Genomic DNA, 21856 nt, shown 5'->3' with positions numbered 1-21856 from the left:
CCCCTCTCTCTCACCATATCCCTCGCTCACCATATCCCTTGCTCCCTCTCTCTTCTCCATCTCCCCTCTCTCTCACCATCTCCCCTCTCTCACCATATCCCTCGCTCCCTCTCTCTCTTCTCCATCTCACCCCTGTCTCTCCATCCCTTTTCAGTGCCCAGTGGTGCTGTGGAGGTGGAGATTAAGTGAGTGACAGATGGAGTGGTCACCTCTGGGCGGGGAGATGCCACTTACTCCGCTCTCTCCTCTCCCCTCGGCTCCTCCATCTTTATCACTTCCTCTCCTCCGTTCACTATCCCCCTTTCTCTGTGGCGCTCAACATCTTTCCTCTCATAGGCTCTGTGCATCTGTCATTCCTGCTCCCTTCTGTCTCTTCTCTCCTCACTCCTGAGCAGCGTCCTGCTGGGTCATGGAAGGACAGTGTAAGAGAAATAAAGTCAAACCAAGAGAAATGAAGGCTATTCATCACTGCCTCTCTCTCTCTCTCTCTTTTCCCTTCCTTCTCTCTCTCTCTCTGTCTTCCTCTTGCCTTCCCTCTCTCTACTCCCTCCCACTGTCTGTGGCTTATTGTTGGTTGCTGGTTGTTGTGGAAAGAAGGAAACTGTTAAATGCCATGTTTATAAGCAGCTGTCACCATTCATCACCATTTGCCATTTGTCTCAACAATGCCCTCATGCCTCTCTCACTCCCTTTCTCTCGCTCTTTTTCTTTTCTCTGTCTTTCTTTCTTTTCTCTCTGTCTCTCTTCCTCTCTCTGTCTCACCCTGGGTCTCTCTCTGTCTCTCTGTCTCTGCATTGTAATCCATCTGAGCTGTGCTGAGCTCTGTGTGCTCTGTTTGACTGACAGGCAGGCGAGGAAGGACTTCATCACGGCCAAGTACACGGAGAAGCGCTTCGCCCGGAAGAAGTGTCCCGACGGCACGTCCAAGCTGCACACGCTGTGCGACGCGGTCAAGGCCCGCGACATCTTCTCCCTCATCCAGGTGTACGCCGAGGGAGTGGACCTGATGGAGCCCATCCCCCTGGCCAATGGACACGTAAGCCTGATATGAGCCCGCAACATCGTCTCAACTGATCTCAGTTCAGCCAGAGTTCATAAATGCTCCATCCATACCTCTACAGTCTACTTTGTATGTGTAAAGCATGTTTTTCGAGCCTTGGCATATGGATCATATTGTAGTAACCTAAATAATCAATATTTGTTTGAAGTGTTCTGTGTAGGTTCTGAAGTGCTAATGTGTATAGAGCTAGACTAAACTGGATATTATGGTTATGTTTTCTGTACCCATCTGTAAAAGCATTGAGACTTCAGACATAACAGTTTAAGAGTTTGTATGATCCTGATGTTTGTGGTTGGATCATTACAGGAACACGGAGAGACTGCTCTGCACTTGGCGGTCAGACTGGTGGACAGGACATCGCTGCACATCGTGGACTTCCTGACGCAGAACAGGCAAGGGCACGCCAGACTTTTAACTGCGCTGTAATGGGGAGGAGATGGCCTATTTGTCTGGCCACAGAATGTCTGGTTTGTCCCTCCTGACAGTGCATTGACTTTCTAAACATTCCTGTGTTCACACGTAGTGAGGAACCGCTGTTAGACCTCATTTGTACAATACAACCTATATCTCCTTGAAAAAATGGGCCACACATACTGTAGCTGTGGATGTGTGTCTGGTTTTTTTTGTGAAGATGTGGGGTGATAAGTTGTTTCAGTCTGGTGACTCATGGTGTCCCTCTCTCATAAATTCTAATCTTCAGACATCTTGAGTTACTCTGGCCTATATTTTGTTTGCTGTATGGCCACATCATTGCATACTGTAATACACTGTCTGGATCACAGCTTTCCTTTTGTGTTAAGAAACATCACTAAAGTAGGACAGGTGAAAAACTGTCAGGTTTTCTGTACTTAAAGTTCTCCTTTTGATTAAGAGATGCACGGTTCTACATGACTTAATTTAGGTTCAGTTCGCGGTCATATCTTTGGCCTATTATTTCTGAAATGTCCTTAAGATAACATTTAAATGCCCTTACGAAGCGCTTTCCCATCGGACTTCCTCTGGGGGGGGGGGGGGGGGTCTGGCTCTTGTTATGGGCGTAGATAACCGTGTTTTCCTCCGCAGTGTGAACCTGGACAAGCAGACGGCCAAGGGCAGCACAGCCCTGCACTACTGCTGCCTGACCGACAACAGCGAGTGCCTCAAGCTCCTGCTGCGAGGGAAGGCCTCCATAGATATCGGTAAGAGTCTGACCGGCCGACACGGTCATCTGACCGGTCGACACACACTCACCATAGACATCAGTAAGAGTCTGACCGGCTGACACACACTCACCATAGACGTCGGTAAGAGCCTGACCGGCCGACACACTCATCTGACCGGCCGACACACACTCACCATAGACGTTGGTAAGAGTCTGACCGGCCGACACACACTCACCATAGACGTTGGTAAGAGTCTGACCGGCCGACACACACTCACCATAGACGTCGGTAACAGTCTGACCAGCCGACACACACTCATCTGACCGGCCAACACGCACTCACCATAGATGTCGGTAAGAGCCTGACCGGCCAACACACACTCACCATAGACGTCGGTAAGAGCCTGACCGGCAGATGCACATGTCATAAGAGCCAGGCAGACGCAATCTCACCATATTAATAAGAGCCGGACTGATGCAGGCACTCACCATGGACATCAGTGAGCGACCTGCAGGCAGGCATCCACTCATCACTTCATTTGCATTGGAAATAGGCCTGGCAGCCTTACACACAGCCAGCAGCTCAGGCTGGGGATCGCTGTGGCTTTATCAGTGGCAGGCAGGTGGCCTGCTGTTGTGGTGGCATGCTGGTTATGTCAGAGGGGCGCGGAGCAGGGCACACCATGTGACACGTGTGTGAACCATCAGGGGTTGGTCCCGTAGGCCAGCTTGTGGTCGGGATGTGGTTGCTGGGGCGACGGATACACATGCATAAACACACATAAAAGCAAGGACGCTCACACACAGACACACACACACCCACACGCACGCACACACACACGCACACTGAAACACGCGCACACACACACACATTCCACTGCTATCTGAAATTCCCCCCAGACCACAAATAAGCTAGAGTTCCCAGATTCCACAGAATTGCCTGCACTGTCCAAGAGGATTTTTCTCACCACACACAAAAGCACATGAACACACACACACACACACACACACACACACACACACACACACACACACACACACACACTTCAAAGTGTACACCGACCCAAAAGACTAAAGGGAGAGCTGAGAGTTGTCCTGGCGAGGCAGTGCTTTCTGTAGTGCTGATGCTAATTAAGATTCTCTGCTAACAGAGTTAACACAAGGGCACTGATGCCCATCAGGAATGCTTTGCATGACTGCATATTTGTGTGTATCTGTTTGTGTCTGTGCATGAGTGTGTGTTGTGTCTACTTGTGTGAGTGTGTATGTGTATGTTAGTGTGTGCATTGTGTCTATGTGTGTGCGTATGTGTGTATGCAGGCATGTGTCTGCTTGTGTGTGTGTGTGTGTGTGTGTGCGCGTCATGTATTTCTGTGCGTGTATGCAGGCATGTGTGTGTGTGAGTGTGTGTGTGCGTGTGTGCGTATGGTATGTATTTGTGTGTGTATGAAGGCATGTGTCTGCTTGTGTGTGTGTGTGTGTGTGTGTGTGTGTGTGTGTGTGTGTGTGTGTGTGTGTGTGTGTGTGTGTGTGTGTGTGTGTGTGTGTGTGTGTGTGTGTGTGTGTGTGTGTGTGTGTGTGTGTGTGTGTGTGTGTGTGTGTGTGTGTGTGTGTGTGTGTGTGTGTGTGTGTGTGTGTGTGTGTGTGTGTGTGTGTGTGTGTGTGTGGAGTGTCTCTCTGGGGATGGCGTCCGCTCCGTGCGTCTGGCCTCTGAGGGCAGTGTGAGTGGCGGGCATGTTGTGTGGTCCCCAGCGCGGCGGAATGACAAACTCGCTCTCAGATTCCTGCTGCCCACTGACGCTCACACAAACGCTGTGTGTGTGTGTGATGACGACCACAGGACATTGTGGACGTTTGAATCTGTCATTGTGCAACCACACTTTTGGTCATGTCCTTAAATCTCTCTGTGTGTGTGTGTGTGTGTGTGTCTGTGTTGTCCTTTAGCTAATGAAGCAGGAGAGACGCCATTGGATATCGCCCGGAGACTCAAACACACTCAGTGTGAGGAGCTGGTGAGTGCCATGTGCCATGTCTGTTTTCAGTCACACACACACACATACACACACACTCACTCTCTGTCTCTCTCTCTCTCTCTCTCTCTCTCTCTCTCTCTCTCTCTCTCTTGCCCAGCTAGCTTGAACTGACTTTGTTTACTGATTTCCTTTTCTTTTTTCATGCTCAAAACAGCACAGCATTTGTTTATTCATGCAAACTCTCTCTCCAGTCTCGAAACTTTTGAATGTTTAAAGTTAAGAACTGGCAGGCTGGCATTTCTTTTTTTTATTACACCAAAAGCGTCTCTCTATAGAATTTGCCCCAGAAATTTCTCACACATTAAGGCATGCTCGCCTCAATACACTCCCCGTGTACAGTATATTTCCGAATCACACTCCGAAGACTCTTCTCCTCTATATGCCATTTTCATGAATAGTTGTATGAATGTCAGTGGCGCTTTAATCAGGCGTGTGTGTAGAGCACTGTTGACCTGTCAGGCTGGCGCAGTGAGCCGTAGAGATACGGAGGTGACGAGGGACGCTGGGTTTGAGTCCGTGAGTGGGTGGTGACTTAGCTGGAACCACATCAGCAGACGTGCTGACAGGTGCTGGATTATGTGCGCCGCACATGTGTGTGGGAGCCGCTTTGATTGGCTCGCCGGACTGTGACCAAAGCGATGAAAAATGTGTGTCTCCGCTTTAGCCAACGAGGAGGAGACGACTCCAGTGATATGCTGTTGTGTCGCAATCAGTTCCGTAGCACAACGGATACGGCGGTGCACTGCCGTGCTATTCACGCACAATGATCCTTGAATTTCCCCCATGGGGATCAATTTATCTATTTATCTCTATTTATCTCTATTTATCTATTTGTCTATCAAATGGTGTGTGAACAGCCTGAGGGCTGTGTGTTGCTCCTCTGTCTCAGTGTGGGTTTGTGTCCTCCGTGCAGCTGAACCAGGCGCTGGCGGGCAAGTTTAACGCTCACGTGCACGTGGAGTACGAGTGGCGCCTCCAGCACGAGGACCTCGACGAGAGCGATGAGGACCTGGATGAAAAGGTGTGGAAAGAAAACAATAGGAGACTATAAGACACACACACACACACACACACACACACACACACACACACACACACACACACACACACACACACACACACACACACACACACACACACACACACACACACACACACACACACAAAATATATATTTGTAAGAATATAAGAGAGTATATTCTTAGATATATATGTAAGAATATGAGGCATAAATAGATACACATACAGTATGTCCACATTGTCATCAGAGTTGATCATCTGGTGACCTTTGACCCTGTTTGTGCTCCCACAGCCCAGCCCCCACCGGCGAGAGGAGCGTCCGGTCAGCTGCTACACGCCGGGCTCTGCCCTGCAGTCCAGTCAAGCCTCGCTGGCGCGGGATGCCGCCAGCCTGGCCAAGGATAAGCGCGTGGGCTTCGTGCCCAACCTGGTCAACAACGAGACCTACGGCACCATCCTGAACACCAACCCCGTCCCACCGGGCCAAGCGGGCATTTCCATCACCTCCGCACCCCCCCTGCCCCCACGGAACATAGGTACGACCTCAGGGCACTGGAGCTCTGCTGATAGAGCAAAGAGCCCAGGTGTATTTCTTTGGAGCGTGTTTACTGATGAAGTGTGTACGTTTGACATGTTGTGTTATATATAATATTTATAATATAAGTAATAATTGGTTGAAATATCTATAGATACAGTATAGGATAGAAGAGAGGTAGGAGAGTGGCTAAAGACTGATGTAATCCAATAGAAATGTCAATGATCAAAGACTAACAGTGACAACAACTGTAGAGTTATTGGAACAATTTGACACTTTAACACAAAAAATTTACACTAACTGTCAATTTCAAGCATAGCTGAGTTTGTTTAATGAGTTTGTTTACGAGTACCGCCCTACACTGGTGGGGTGGAGTGTCGTTTGTTGACCTTGTCCTTTTTTGAAAAGCGTGACGTTTGTGACGTGTGCACTGGCCGTACCCACAAGAATCCCTCCCAATAATGGAGTTTCTAATCTGTGCTGTCTAATTAAAGCGCCACTCCCCCAGTGGCTCCCGCCTCCCCGCGGCCTGCCTCCGCTGCCCTGCCTCCGCTGCCCTACTTGTGGCCCCTGAGGTCGGCGGTGGGAGCGGGGCGCCTGCCGGAGTCACATGGAGCGCTCACGCTGGGCTGGCTGGTGTGAAAATGCCGCCCCTGCGCTCGGCTTGCCGTTACTCTTGCCATATATAAAAGGCATCCCATGCAGGGTTTTCACCTAATGTAAACAGCCTTAGAGTCATTTTGATAGTAAACTAACATGTAATGGGGAGAAACGCATGCCCTCAGCACCCCTAGCCAAAGGCCTCTATGGAGAAGCAGCCTTGCAACTTGCTCTCCCCCGACCCAGAGAATCATAAAGTATTTTATAGCAATTGTGCAATAGCCTAGAACTGTGTACTGTTACCCTCTCAGTAGTCATGGCTCTTCAATTATTATCTCTGCCAGTGTGTAAACAAATCCACATGTACCATGCCCAGGGGGAAGGGTGTGAGCCATGACTGGCATTTACGACTGCTGTGTGGAATCCAAATTCTCTCCCAAGTATTGCTCACTTACAGTATGTCAGAGTGAAAGCCAGCCAGGGATACATAACCTTGTGTCACAGCCTGGGCTCAAGCATAGGGTTCTTTTCTTTATACGTTTCACCACAGCTAAGGTTGATTTATCAGCCACTGAGCCAGAGTAATGGTTGTTTGATGGGATTTAAAATACAGTATGATCCATTACCTGTGACCCATCACAAAATGTGTCGATACCCATTGTAGTGGCTTAAAAACGGTTGTAACGGCAGGAATTCCCACTTAAGTTTTACCATCCAAGGCCATCTTGACATAATCGCTGCTCAGCCGAACAATCTGTATAGCTTCAGGTGCAGCATTTTCATACAAACCCCTTTCAGCAGACACTCCGTCTTTTGTCAGGGACTCGGGCTGAGAGGCTGTACTTTCCCAAACTCACACACATTGGATTAGGCCCCAGGCTCTTTTTGAGGAGAATCTCTCCGCTAACAGCGTCAAGGGCGCGGGGAAATGATTGAAGAATAAAGCCGGGCCGCTCCCGAGCTCCCATTAAGCGCCGTCCCCCTCGCAACGGCTAATGGAATTAGGGCTGGAATGGGCCGGAGCGCCGTGGAGCGCCGTGCCGCGCTCGCCTGGAGACGCTCCAAGATTCCTGGGAGGACAGAGCGGACCCACACAGTCCTCGGTAGCGTAGTGGAGGGGGCCCTGCTGCAGAGCTTAGCCTTAGCCACACTCTCTATTGAGCCAGGGAAGGAGCTGAGGGTTTCAGCGCTGTTCAAGACCTCCTCCCCGCCCTACTCTCTCTATCTCTGAATCTTTATCTTTGCCTCTCTCTTTTCTTTCTCACCCTCCCTTTCACCATCACTCTCTCTCTCTCGCGCGCGCGCTCTCGCTCTCTTTTATCGGACTTCCACTCGGTCTAGTCTTTTTCTGGCTGGGTGCTATCTTGTCCTAGTGGTAGGGCTGTCTGATTTCTACACTGAGATGTGCTACTTCTATCAGGTTGTTGTATTAATCCTTCGCTCTCTCTCTCTCTCTCTCTGTCTCTCTCCCTCTCTTCTCCCCACCAGGGCAGCTAGCTGTGATGGGCGGGCTGGGGCCGACCAGCTCGTCGGGGTGGAAGCCAGGCGGCTCCAAAGACCTGTCCGGCCGGCAGAGGTCCTCCTCCGACCCCCCAAACATGCACCCTCCGGTGCCCCCCATGCGCGTCACCTCCACCACCAGTGAGTTGTTCCTCTCTCTCTCTCTCTCTCTCTCTCTCTCTCTCTCTCTCTCTCTCTCTCTCTCTCTCTCTCTCTCTCTCTCTCTCTCTCTCTCTCTCTCTCTCCTCTCTCTCTCTATCTGTCTCTCGCTCTCTCTCGCTCTCTCTCGCTCTCTCTCTCGCTCTCCTCTCTCTCTCTCTCTTGCTCGCTCTTGCTTGCTCTCGCTCTCCTCTCTTTCTCTCTCTCGCTCTCTCGCTCTCACTCGCTCCCTCTCCTCTTTCTTTTTCTCCAACTCTCGCTCTTCTCTTCTCGTCTCTTCTCCCTTTACCCTCTTCTTTTGTTCTGTTATTTCTCCTCCTCTCTTCTCCTCTCCTCTCCCCCCCCCCCCCCTCTCCACTGGTGAGTGCATGCTGGTCCTGCCCAGATTAGTGCATTATAGTCTAGAGGAGAGGAGCAGACTGAGTGGATGCTGTGCTGTGTATCCGCCCTGCTCATTAAAGGTCACGTCTGTAGGGATGGATGCATGCGTGGTGCGGAGGCACTAGCTGACCTTTTCAAAGGGCCAGATGATGATGAGTGAGTGAGTGAGTGAGTGAGTGAGTGGCGTTGTGTGGGAAGCTCATGCACTGTCCTGTGTTGCAGTCGTGGGGCCCAACGTCACTCCTGCCGGGGCCAAGACGCTCAGCGTGATGGAGCCCAAGACGGGACCGGGGATGAACCGAGGACCAGCGTCATCTGGGTAAACACACACACACGCACACATACACACTCATGCACACGTACACACACAGATTTGTATGCATCAAACACACATACACACGCACACGTACACACAGATTTTTTATACAGATTTACCAATATGTTCTATACACACACACACACACACACACACACACACACACACACACACACACACACATTAAAAACAAGAACACCTCCACCCAGATGCATATAAACACACAGTCTCATCCAGGCAAACAACGTCTTCCTGACCTCAATTCCTAATGCAAGGGAAATGTCTCTGGTGCTAGCGGCTGTTTTCCTAGCGCTAGTTTAAAGATGCGAGTTGTTTTCCTCCGTATGAGGGCAGGGGGGGAATGGATGGCTCTCTTTGTTGAGGTGCAGCCATCCTCAGCACATGTTGTGTGGCTGCGCTGGCGAGTGCTAAGGTGACTCCATCTGTAATGGAGTGCGCTGGAGGGGAAAAGGGCCGGCAGGGCTGATGGTGTGCCAGGCTATTAATTCCCCTTTCAAGCCATTCATACGTACAAAGTGTGTACACACACACACACACACACACACACACATGCGCGCACACACACTCTCTCACACACACTCTCTCACACACACACTCACAAGCAAGCACACATATGCATGCGTAAGCACACAACACGCTCATGCATGCATGCATGCATACACACACACACACACACACACACACACACACACACACACACACACACACACGCACACGCACACATACACACACACACACACACGCTATGCCATTCCAAGAGACTCGCGGCACAGCCAAGAACACAAAGCATGTGCTGATAGTATTCCTCAGTGTGTGCCAGTGACCTCAGCTCCCTCAGGTCCAGAGGCATTCAGTGTGGGGGGGGGGGGGAGCACAGAGGGAGGGGGGCGGCTTTGTGGAGCGCTGTGGTCACATGAATGCATCCTCAAGCACCCACGGCCCAAAATAAAGCACTCTATTCATTTGCCTTTCAGCATGGACAAGTTCAACAAAGGACCCCCAGTTCACTCCGGCTCCATTGAGAGACCAGGTAGATGTCAGAGAAACATGTTCAACTGTAAGTTCACCACCATCACCACCACCACCACCACCACCACCATCTCCACCTTCTCCATGCCCTTCTAAGCATAACAAAACATCCACATCCGTTGTTATTTCTTTGAGGGCTTTCCCTGTAGACCACAGAGCCCCACCTCAGTTGGGACATACGGGGAGGGGAGGGATTTGAGGGGGCTAGAGAGGGGCAGGGAAATGGCTGTGTTTTCACTCGGATGTCATTTCCTGTGTTTTCCCGCGCAGCTAAGGAAGCTCCCGGCCCCCAGAACACCATCAGCCAATCGCTTCCCCCGGCTCCGGTGCCACGGAAACCAGCGTTCTCGGTAAGTGTGGTGACGCGGTTGCTCCACCATCTGCTGTAATACGGAGACTGCCGGGGTGTGCGGAGATGTTTGCACCCAGCTCAATGAGCTGCATTATTAGGCTGGAGGAAATGAGCGAACTCATTTGATTTTCCTTTCACCGTCAACTGTGCCTTGCACCTGTTCAACACACAGCTTACGTGTGTGTGCGCTGTGCTTTTCCCATACCATTTACTCAGGCTTGTATTTGTATACTGTAGAGGCATACATTCAAAATGGTGTGACTGCAAAAAGGTGGAGAGTAAAAAAATATTGTTACAATCATTTAGTACAAGGAACAACCAAGAACTAGAAGGCACACAGAAATAAATAGTTAGGATAAATAGTACTGAATAGTAGTAATAGCAGCAGTAATAGCAGCAGTTTTGTTAGTAATAACAATTCATGGGTGTCATCAGGTCCCTTTCCACAGGTGTGTTAATCAAGCAGCATGCAGTCTGCATTCATAATCAAGTGCTTGATTTGATGCACCTGTGGAAAGGGACCTGATGAAACCCATGAATAGCTCTTATATTAAAACCACACATCACAGTAATTATACTATGTTTGTAGATCTAATGCCTATCTAATACATTATCATATAGGCATACATATGGGGCACATTTATAAAAATGCACCTTTTCATGGGTTTCATCAGGTCCCTTGCCACAGGTGTATAAAATCAAGCACCATGCAGTCTGCATTCATAAACTATGTTTATACGCCTGTGGCAAGGGACCTGATGAAAGCCATGACTACCTCATACACATGCAGCAATGGTATTTATATTACAACACTCCAGGCCACCTTTAATCTCAGGTACACAAGCAAATGTGCAGCTGATATGCTGCTAGTGTAACAGAACTCTGTTCTTGAAATGACCTGTGAGATAAAAAAAAGAGATCAAATAAATAGCACATGCAAATATGGAGCTTTGCTGCAGACCGTTTGTCTGGCGGGGCCTAAAGGCTGTCCATGGGAGTTCCTAGAGACCAGGGAGATGAGTGTGTGACCCTGCAGAGAAATACAGTATGCGGACCTTTTCTCACCGGTCACGTCATTCTCTTTCTTTCTTTTTTGTCTATCTCTCTCTCTGTCTCCTTTCTTTCTCCTCTCTCTCTCTCTCTCTCGCTCACACACACTCACAGAAACAGAAGCCGAAGCGAGTGAAGGCGCTCTATAACTGCGTGGCAGACAACCCAGACGAGCTGACCTTCACCGAGGGCGAGGTGATCGTGGTGGACGGGGAGGAGGACCAGGAGTGGTGGGTGAGTAGAGATCAGGAGAGCCACACACACGGGAGCAACACTGATGGGGTCTCTCTGGCTGCTCCTAGCCAGTCCACTCCACTCCACAGATAGTTAGAGTGTGTGTATGTGTGTGTGTGTGCGCGCACATAGTGGGGGGAGGTGAGGTTGATGCAGTTTGGTGTGTGTATGTGTGCGTCGTAGTGGGAGGTGAGGATGATTGCGTTTGTTGTGTGTGTGTGTGTGTGTGTGTGTATGTGTGTGAGTGTGCACATGCATAGTGGTGGGAGGTGAGGATGATTGCATGCGTAGTGGTGGGAGGTGAAGATAATTGGTTTGGTGTGTGTGTGTGTGTGTGTGTGTGTGTGTGAACGTAGTGGTGGGAGTTGACGATGATTGCGTTTGGTGTGTGTGTGTGTGTGTGTGTGAACGTAGTGGTGGGAGTTGACGATGATTGCGTTTGGTGTGTGTGTGTGTGTACGTAGTGGTAGGAGGTGACAATGATTACGTTTTGGTGTGTGTGTGTGTGTGTACGTAGTGGTCGGAGGTGACAATGATTGCGTTTGGTGTGTGTGTGTGTACGTAGTGGTCGGAGGTGACCATGATTGCGTTTGGTACTGATCTCTGAGCAGTGTCCAGTGCTGTGTTGGCTGCGTGGGAGCGGAGGGGACAGCGCGGGTGCCAGGAGGCGTGCCGACACGTGCTCACAGAGATGACCTCATTGTGGGCCACCGTCCCACTCGCCTTCCTTCCTCTCCCCTCGCTCCTCTGTGGGCATTTTGCTGTGTTGTTGCTGTGTGAATGCAGACCAGCTGTGTTCTCCTTTCTCTCTCCCTCCCTCCCTCCCTCTCTTTCTCTCTCTCCCTCTCTTTCTCTTTCTCCCTCTGTCCCCTCCCTCCCCCTTTCTTCCACACATTAGCTACTTTTTCTGCTCTCATCTTCTGTGCTATTTCCACATGACTTCACTTACGTGCACAAAAGCCTGTTTTCTGCCTCACCTCACGGCCACGGATGCCGTCACTTTGGGCGGTAAACTTTTTTGGAGGGGCAATTGTTTCATCTGACAAAAGGCTTTCTATTTTTCTAACAGCACATTGTCTTGATATTTAACTAAAGATGTTTAGCGCCCCAAAAAAGCTCTTGTAACAGTAGAGTAAAAAAAGCTCCTTGACGAAATAAAAGAACACACTGACCCTGATCTGAAATAGGAGCTCAGCTTTTGCCAGTCTAGAACAGAACATTCTGGAAGATGTATTGCTGTATGCCATAGAAAAATCATTGTGTCCGTGTGTGTCGAGGACGCACAAGGAGACGAGTGGTGATGAGGCAGTTGACTGATGTCATTTCCTGTCTTCCATCTTGCAGCTGGGCCACATAGAAGGAGAGCCAATGAGGAGGGGCGCGTTCCCGGTCACCTTCGTGTTCTTCATATCGGACTGACAGGCGGGGATCACGGGCGCCGAGCAACGCTGAAGAGCGTCTGCTGAGAAGTGTCTGTCGAGGTCTTCCTCTCCACAGTCTTCTTCATTACTACCATCATCATCATCATTATGGTTGCTGGTGCCCGTGCTGATACTCCCAGAGCGCAACAGTGTGACTTACGGCAACTAGTGACATGACGACACACACTCCCCTTACTGGGAATGTTTCATCATCATCATCATCATCATAGTCAACGTCATCGTCATCTCTAGAACAAGCTCTCAGCACTCCTGCGAGCACGCTTTTAAATATTGTTATGGTCCTCGTTTTTCTCCTTTTTCTTCCAGCTGTGGCGAAAAACAGGAAAAAGAAGAAGAAAAAAAGATTGTGGTCTGACTTTAGCAATAAATGCACTTTTGACTTATTTATCCTAACTGAAACATAAGAGAAAGAATGTTAACATTATGAAGAGGTGTTCAGATCAGAATTTGTACAGAACGTTTTCCTAAAAGTGGACAGAGGAAACTATTGTAAAAATATTTTTTATCAGTTGGAATCTCTCTTACTAAATATCTCTATAAATATCTGTGTGTAGACCTGTTTGCTAACATTCCATATCTGGCATGTTTTTTTTTTTTTTTTTTTTTTTTTTTAATTACTGGCGTTACTGAATTGCTGATGAAGACGCGGGGTGTGTTGGGCTCTACAGCGAGTAGAGTCCTGTTATGTTTCCTACATGGTGCTAACCCAGGGATGTGCCAACAGGCCTCTCCAGAGGGTGTTCGGCTCGGCTGTCCCCATTTCCAGGCAACCCTCCCTCAGTGAGGTGGTATAAATAGGACCTTCTCTGATCACACCTGGGAGGGCATGGGCTGCTGCACTCTGTGTGTGTGTGTGTGTGTGTGTGTGTGTGTGTGTGTGTGTGTGTGTGTGTGTGTGTGTGTGTGTGTGTGTGTGTGTGTGTGTGTGTGTGTGTGTGTGTGTGTGTGTGTGTGTGTGTGTGTGTGTGTGTGCACGTGTGTGTGGACAAAAGGAACGTGTGTATGAGTGAGAATGAGAGTGTCTATATTATAGAGAAAAGTGTGTTTCTTAAGAAGAGATATGGAAACAAGTGTGTGTGTGTGTGTGTGCGTGTCTGTGCAGGAGAGAGACCGATGCAGAGAGCTAAAGGGGGTGGGGTGAGGGTAAATGGTAAATATGTATTTTTTAAAGGGGGGGGGGTGACAAAATTGAGCCAATGAGCCAATCTAATTGGGTCGGGCTCGATGTTCCATTGACTTCAGTGGACAGTATGGATAGTCCAGCAGCACCTGAATCCATCATCTGACGATGAGCATGACTGTGCAACTGGACCACCCAGGCTACAAAGTGCTTTACCTCTGCTTCCAACACAGCAACCAGAGGACTGTTTGTGTTGTCATTTACAATATTCTCTTCTCCATTGATAGACCTCTTTTCCATGCATAGCAGCATTGGCAGTGTGAAAAGAAATGGTCCGACAGACCCGCAATGGCCCATTCTGTTATCTATTTACGTCACGCTTCAAGATCTGTCACACCACCCCACGTGGTCGTAAGGTCTTCATCACGCAGCCTGGGTTCCTTTCGGACCGCGCCTCTGTGAAGAATCAGCTTGTGCCTCGAACCCCTTATCATCCGGTCAGCATGCTTTGAGTTTTATTTGTAACCTACAAAGGAAAAAGGCTTTCCTGCCGTGTCGTATAATGAGCGTATAGTCTTCCACATTTCTCCTCACTGTCTTCCCATCTCTCCCACGCCTTCAGTTTCTATCCTTTCATGCCATCATCACACCCACCTTTCTACTGCCAGAGTAGACGTCTCGTCATCATGGAAAAAGCGTTAACAGAGCATTTTATATGAAGAACTTGATTTGGTTGCAGAGCAACTCCTATAGAATGTGTTATAAAAAAAAAATATGTATACGGTTTAATTAACTGACATTGTAGCATAGATGGAATTTTGACTATGACCTACAGTGAACTGTAATTTGTGGGCGAGGGGGGGGTGGATGTATGGTGTGATGACACACCCCAGCACATCTCATTGGAAAAAAAGGACTGGAATTGTAAATATGAATGTATACTTTTTGTGCATATTTAAATGTGAACAGAACTACATTGTCATGGCTCTAGGGCTAGAGTGGTGACTAGGATGCCACGCAATCCTGTGTGTGTGTGTGTGTGTGTGTGTGTGTGTGTAGGCCTCCAGTGTACACTTTAACAAAGTCAAACAAGCTACATTATACCATTCACTTCCATATAGTGTGGATCACTGCATCGATTCTTAATATATTGTACAAATAAATGGGAAACTGGAACTGAAACCAAGTGACAAAGTGGTGTGCAAGTTGTCTTCTTTCCATCGCATGAGCATATTTCATTTGGGTTTTTTGTAAAAACCCAATTCACCCAATTGAGTATCTACAAAATACAAAACATAAAAGTAGAAGTATATATTAATTTTATCAAGGGAATTATGGTCGTTCTTAGAAATTAAAGTCGTTCTGAGAAAATGAATCTCTAACGCCCTCTGGTGGTGATTATCTCTTAAGGAATACTGGCCATATCGATATACATCACACAGCCGTAGATGATGTAGACTTCATGCTGAGACATCAAGGTTACACAAATGGCCCTCTGCAACCTGTTGGGTCAGTCGTAAATCAGTAGAACATAAACCTGTGAGCACTGAGAGCCCTCAATCTCTCACGGCTGGCTAAGGGCCTGGAGACACACTACCACTGGAGCTCAAGAGCCATGATTCAAGAGGACACAGCCATCAAATAAACCCACTTACTGAGACGAGCCGTTAAAATTCCATTCGTTTTTATTGTACCGTATCACTGATCCAATCCCACCTGGATCACAAACCTGGGGAAGGTTGGGGTTCGAACACTGGGGTGTGGAGGCGGTGATTTTCCACCGTGATCAGGGACGGGGGGAGAGGAGATGGATTTACAGCATCTGTGGTGACAGGGTCCTTGTGCTTTGCTTTTGTCGTAGTGACCTTGCGATGTACCACGCGATTCTGCCGGGTCTGCCACCGGTTATCACAGCCATAGCCCTTTCAGCCCAGGCAGCAATCGCACACGCTTGAGGTTTGAGGCGTATTTACATTAAATAGATTAAGTTACGCTGCAATCGTAAAGCCACACTCATGGTGGTCAGGCAGTGTTGGGTCACAGCATGCAGGGTTAAAGTGAAACGGGGGGACTTTGTTAACTTGGTAAACATTCGGGGGCCAGGGCTCACTCGTGCCAGCTGGCTTTTTCCCACAGAGGTGCAAAGTTCAAGGGTCATCGGTCGTGCGTGGTGCACAAATCCCTGTGGACAGGACTCAGGACTTCTCGGAGGTCAGCACGCAGTCGAAAGATGCAGACAGCACCTTGCAAATGGCCTGTGCTTGCTCCTGGGGAATAAAGATGGAGTTACAAAAATGTGGGATACCCTTCCAGAATTTGAAAGCAGCTTAACATGTTCTGGTTTATCACACATACACAGTTTTAAAAAAAAAATAGATCTTGAAATTAAGCTAGAATACAGCATTAGGGGAACAGTGAGCATAGTGGATTCAAATTGCAGTTCAGAACTACAACTATGCATGTGGCTAAATGTCAGCTTCACGTCAGCCCATAGGAAAACTTGACTCACACGAGCCCTGTAAGGTTTGAAGAAGTTCACAGAACGTTGTTGCACAATACGATTTCCTACTTGGTCTGCCTGCAGGGCTTCGTCATGGAAACTGCCCATCTGGCACAGCACCGACTGGTCAAATATCTACTAGCTCGTTGTTGCCTAGGTGCCCACTTACCGCGCTGCTGCACTGGTACACCCAGATGCTGCACTCCTGCTGCTTGGCGTCGGTGGTCTTCAGCGCCAGCAGGTTCTTGCCCGCTCCCAGGCCGTCATCGTAGCACAGCATCCGCACAATCAGGTAGAGTGGGTGTCGGTGCAGCACGTCCTACAGACAGGGTGGACAAAACAATAAATTAAATCACTCCTACATGTTCAGTTTCACTATCTGAATTCTATGGACTCCATAATGACCGTACTGACCTAGAGATTTAACGCTACACTTTGCTCGCCTGTATAATAAATGTGACCTGGAGAAGACCGAAGCGCTTAGATGACATGCCAGAGTGGAACATTCTGTGCCAAGACAGATGTGTTTCTACCTTTGCGAGATGCAAGATCTCCCCATTACACCCGTATGCTGACTGAATGCACGATGGGACATTTTGCACCATCTGAGAGGAGGCGTTAATTGCCATCTGGCTTCGGCACTGTGCAGTCCAGGGGATGGAGCATATTGCTCATTTGCAAATATCATGTGTGTGTATCTGAAAATGGTGAGCAGAAGAAATTCTGATGGGAGAGAATAACTCTTAGGAAGATGAAGATGAAGATCAAGCCGATGGGATAGAGTAAGTGACGTGTATGTAGTCAGAGAAGGCTGAAGACTCACACACTGATCCAGTGAGGCCACCTTGACTCCATACTTGGACACACCTAAGACCATCTCCTCATCTCCAGGCACAAATGGCAGCTTTCCATCTTGCTGTTAACATACAGAGTCCAATCTTAACTGAGATGAACTGGCAGAGATATAGTACTACATCACAAGCAAGCAGTGTGTCACATTCGTAACATGATGTGACATTTCCTGTTATCACACCAATAGGTACAATAATCTTTTCCCATTCACCTGAGCAGCATCAATGTAATTGATGAGGTCCAGAGGTTCCTGTAGAGTTTTACTCATGTCAAAGTGCAGCTTCTCAATCGCTCCCACATACTTCACTCTGAACTCTGCACAGGTCTCGGTGGAGCTGTTGCCTGCTGTGTAGAAGCAAAAATAACAGTCAAATGGTCACCTACAAATGTGTCATCAATGTGTCAGGACATTAGGCCACAATATCACAGAACTGCAACAAACCTGAGCTCTTGGTAGAGTCTGTGTCAAGACTTGCAACAGTGCTGGATCTGGAAAGACCTCCCAAGCTGGAGTCTACCGACTGAGGCATAACAGAAAAAGAGTGAGAGAGATTTTGTCAGAGAAGGACTTACTACTCTGCTACTCACTTTTTTGGGGGGGTTGCAAATTTGTAGTTTGAATGTCTTACCTTGCTCTTGGTGCTGATCTCACTGCTTTGGGAGCTACTGCTGCTGTGACGCTTTTTGCCCTTTCGAAACATTTCACCATGACGACAGTAACCCCAGCTGCTCAACCATCTAGCAGGTGACTTCTGAAGGTCTGGAAGAAAGTTGGCAATAGACACACTAACGACTGACACAACCGACCAAACACATTTTCACGTGTTTGTCAAGCACGTCTCGCTGGGGAAAACACCCGAATAAGCATGCAAACAGGTGCAAGATGCGGTGACCTAACAGGCGCTGTGGTAAGACCTGCCTCTACAACGCACGTATCAGTTGCGTAGTCAACTACACGAGGCAAGAAGTAGCCTATCCACTAAGCCGAACTGTTCTACTGATGCATACCTCTGCAGTGAAAAAAGTTCCACGCAAACTTCTGATGAACAAACCATTCCTCTAATAATTAAAGCAATCTTTATGCATTTCAATAATGCAAAGTTGTATTTAACTGTTGACTACTAACTAACAATATTCAAGCATAGTGCGGAATGGTCTCCAGAAGACATATCAAAACTTTGTATAACTTTCTGTGAGACCTACAGGGCTATAGTCTCGCGCACGTGCACAGGAATTAGACTTCGCGCCTATTACACGTTGTGTAAACTTGTAAACTCGAGCTCAATGAAGGATCATTGTCCAGAGCCAGTAAATTATTCCCCAGTGCAAGTAACGGAAACCCCGTTGCTAGGATAAACACTACAGCCCACCCCACCCACACCCGAATCCCGCATTTCAACTACCACTTATTTCGTGTTTCGTCCACTCAAATGTACACTCTTTCCTTCAAAAACACTCAAGTGGAGCCGTATAAGCAATAATGCGGGGCATACCTCTGTTGTGAACTTGATCTGTGCCACTTGAATGTTATACAGGGGGTGTAATTTCATCAAAGCAGCCGTCCTTACTTCTCTCTGTTTTGGCTAAAGTCGCGTTGACACTTCACTTCCTTTGGAGCTCCACCCTATCCAACTTAAAGGGAAAGCACATCTAAACAGAAGATCGAACAAAAATGAGGGGATTTCTCATTTAACAACTGCCTATCTATGTGAAAATGTCTACCAATCTTCAAGTAGTGATACAAACAATTAAAATGTGTTCGAACGCGGCAGCATTATAGTATTATAAAGCACCCTCTGGTGAACAACATTAGCTACAAATTACTCCTAAAGGATGCGTAAAGAAACAATGTTGCCTTTTAGCAGGTTAGAACGCTAGAATTCTCGTTACACAAAGTTTCACGCACGGTGTTACAGTTGTTACACTGTAATAATTGTTTTACTCCAATAGTTCCACCACCATCCAACAGAGGGCACAACTCAATATTGTGGACTACTCTCGTACAACAGTAAATTCGATGGTATTGAAGTGATTGTCTGTAGTAGACCCATGCAGTAAACAGTACACCAATGATGTCCAAAATAAAGCACATAGTTTGGCCGCAGGTCATTCTTTTTGGAGACTCTATTACACAAGTAAGTGACTTAAGACACTGGACATCCTTAAATAAATCTGTTTATTATGGATCAAGAAGAGAAAAGTGTTTTCGTTGTTACAGTTTTCGTTCCAAACAAATGGATGGGGTGCAGAAATCGCAGATAAACTTGCCAGGTGAATGATAGCCTATTAAATAGTGAGGTTGTTTGGACTACTGGACTATATTTTGGATTGTAATAAACATTTTGTTTTGTTTACAACATTACATTTGTTTTGGTTACTGTAATTCGTTTTAGGAAATGTGACGTGGTGAACAGAGGCTTGTCGGGTTACAACACTAAATGGGCTAAGATTGTCCTTCCACGCCTCATATCCTCGGCAGTATCACCACATATCGCCGCGGTTACTGTCTTTTTTGGAGCCAATGACTGCGCTTTAGAAGGCAAGACCGATTAAACAGTAGTCATAGGCTATATAGAAATACATTGTGTTATCATCTTCCAGTCATGCATAGACTTACCCAATTCAGATTTTTGTATTCGTCCGTTTCAGATAAGAACCCACAGCAGCACATCCCCTTAAAAGAATACTCCGAGAATCTAAAGGAGATTGCTCAGTATTTGGCCTCTGTTGGCGTGCCCAAAGAGAAGGTCATCTTCATCACCCCACCTCCACTTCACGAGGCTGACTGGGAGAAGGAGTGTGCCCTCAAAGGTCCATACACCTCATGGAAATGTCTCATTAGTTTAAGTCTGTTTCTTCTCTTTCATGTATGATTTCATTTCACTGTCTTCATAGGCAGTGCCTTGAATCGTACTAACGCTGGTGCTGGACAGTATGCACAGGCTTGTGTGAAGTCCGCTGGTCAGTGTGGAGCCGAGGTACTTGACCTGTGGACCCTAATGCAAAAAGATGGCCAGGTGAGAGAGAATGTTAAGCTCACAACACTATATAAAACACACAACTATGAAATGTATAGGCCTGCATCTCATGTGCTGTGCAGGAAAGCATTGATCTATTGACAAGTGCTTCTCAGTTATTAGTTGTGGTGATGGCGAAGGCTTTGAGTGAAGCCTTTGAAGACATCTCTATAATCTCTGAGCGCGATCTGCTTTTCATCTGTGCTTCAAGAGATATTAGAACCTAGAGCTCAGACCAAGCTCCAAGTCTCAAGCCACAAGCTTGTGTGTTAAACCCCTACCTGAATGATTCGTCTGTGATAGGGGCCAAAGTATGACAGCTTAAGCCTCAGACATGTAGCTTAGGCTACAATGAGTGACAAGTGAGGATAGATTGCTATTGCCAATACTAAATAACTTTGTTTCTGTATCATAAAAACAGGAAATGGAAATAGCCTAATACAGTAAAGGAAACATTGTTTCGCTCAACCTACGAACATGACATACAAAGGATTATTATGTACCTGAGATGGAAAAGTAAAAATCCTACCACGTATCTATGCCAACCATTCATTTAAACCAGCTGATTCTAATTAACTAATTCAGCTAGGTAGAGCAGCTAATTAGTGACATCACCTGTGTTAAGTGCACAGGTAGACCCAATACATGGTTGGATTTTTACGTTCTGAAGCTGGACTTTTCCAGCTCTGCCACGTACTCAATTAAATACTAAACTACCCACTGCCATGTATTAGCCAAATATTCAGTTACTCACACCTTAAAGCCAACATACTTAACGTAAGTGAATGACCTCTGCAGGACTTCTCTGGGTACCTCTCTGACGGCCTGCACCTCTCGGAGAAGGGGAATCGGTTTGTAGCTGAACACCTGTGGAGACTCCTGGAGAGCCGGGTCAATCACCTGCCTTTCATCTTGCCTTACTGGGGAGACGTGGATCCCAAAAGCCCAGAGAGTAGCCTGATGTCGGACGGCCCATAGGGAGACCGTCCTGCCACAGGGGGGCAGCACTGAGCGCTAGCACAGAGTTGAACAGCTTGGTCAGCACCTGACGTTTCCAGGCAACGCTGAATGAATATGCAAGTGTAACTTTATGAAGAGACATCTGTTTGTCCTGGCACTGATTTATGTGTTTTATGGATGTTTGGAATGGAGTAGTGATAAGTGCAAAATAGTTCTTCATTGTCAAAAACAAACTTGAAGTGTTGAGTACCTCAGAGTAAGATGAAGTGGTTAATTAAATGTATTTGTTTTTGCAAATGTGTTATGTTTAATGACTCAGGATTTTAGAATCAGGCGTTACTGTATGAAGAAAAATAAAGTTCTTTGAGTTTGAATACATAACATTGCTGAGGCAATTTTAATTTATTAATTCAGGTGCTCATCATGACAGTGGTCAAATGTAACAGACAGCTTAACATAACACGCACACATTTCTAATCTTTCTCCTTGAGGCTGAAGAAGAACCGCATATTCCTGCAGAGACTTTTTACCTCA

At 47.5% G+C, this 21856-nt stretch overlaps 3 protein-coding genes across 6 annotated transcripts in view; 2 read left to right on the top strand and 1 right to left on the bottom strand.

Moving 5' to 3' along the window:
• Nucleotides 1-14016, top strand: part of asap2a (ArfGAP with SH3 domain, ankyrin repeat and PH domain 2a) — a 54256-nt gene extending 40240 nt beyond the window's left edge. For 2 of the 3 annotated variants that reach the window (XM_062522959.1, XM_062522958.1), the window contains exons 17-28: nt 847-1036; nt 1367-1452; nt 2123-2238; nt 4146-4213; nt 5148-5255; nt 5547-5790; nt 7878-8030; nt 8652-8748; nt 9741-9823; nt 10066-10145; nt 11312-11431; nt 12776-14016. In XM_062522959.1, coding sequence (XP_062378943.1) covers nt 847-1036; nt 1367-1452; nt 2123-2238; nt 4146-4213; nt 5148-5255; nt 5547-5790; nt 7878-8030; nt 8652-8748; nt 9741-9823; nt 10066-10145; nt 11312-11431; nt 12776-12850 — 1420 coding nt within the window. In that variant the 3' untranslated portion in view covers nt 12851-14016. The remainder of the gene's footprint in view (nt 1-846; nt 1037-1366; nt 1453-2122; nt 2239-4145; nt 4214-5147; nt 5256-5546; nt 5791-7877; nt 8031-8651; nt 8749-9740; nt 9824-10065; nt 10146-11311; nt 11432-12775) is intronic. The other variant, XM_062522960.1, reaches the window with a different exon arrangement.
• A 1644-nt stretch (nt 14017-15660) lies between these two features.
• On the bottom strand, nt 15661-18976 carry itgb1bp1 (integrin beta 1 binding protein 1). Of its 2 annotated transcripts, none has more exons than XM_062522046.1 (7): nt 18839-18976; nt 17975-18105; nt 17788-17866; nt 17557-17690; nt 17317-17409; nt 16663-16812; nt 15661-16260 (listed from the first exon to the last, which is right to left on the bottom strand). In XM_062522046.1, the coding sequence occupies exons 2-7, from the start codon at nt 18044-18046 to the stop codon at nt 16189-16191; spliced, it is 600 nt and encodes a 199-aa protein (XP_062378030.1). In that variant the 5' UTR covers nt 18047-18105; nt 18839-18976; the 3' UTR covers nt 15661-16188. The 2 variants fall into 2 exon arrangements, with proteins under 2 accessions (XP_062378030.1, XP_062378031.1); XM_062522047.1 differs by having other exon boundaries at nt 17557-17687.
• A 380-nt stretch (nt 18977-19356) lies between these two features.
• iah1 (isoamyl acetate hydrolyzing esterase 1 (putative)) lies at nt 19357-21619 on the top strand. The gene is made up of 6 exons (XM_062522045.1): nt 19357-19480; nt 19564-19616; nt 19739-19884; nt 19995-20156; nt 20241-20362; nt 21161-21619. Exons 1-6 carry the CDS (start codon nt 19415-19417, stop codon nt 21338-21340), a joined length of 729 nt encoding a protein of 242 aa, XP_062378029.1. The 5' UTR covers nt 19357-19414; the 3' UTR covers nt 21341-21619.
• Nucleotides 21620-21856: the final 237 nt, after the last annotated feature.

The sequence above is a fragment of the Sardina pilchardus genome, chromosome 20, assembly GCF_963854185.1.
Source record: "Sardina pilchardus chromosome 20, fSarPil1.1, whole genome shotgun sequence".
In the NCBI taxonomy this organism is placed as follows: domain Eukaryota; kingdom Metazoa; phylum Chordata; class Actinopteri; order Clupeiformes; family Clupeidae; genus Sardina; species Sardina pilchardus.
This window is presented reverse-complemented; position numbering and strand designations above follow the sequence as displayed.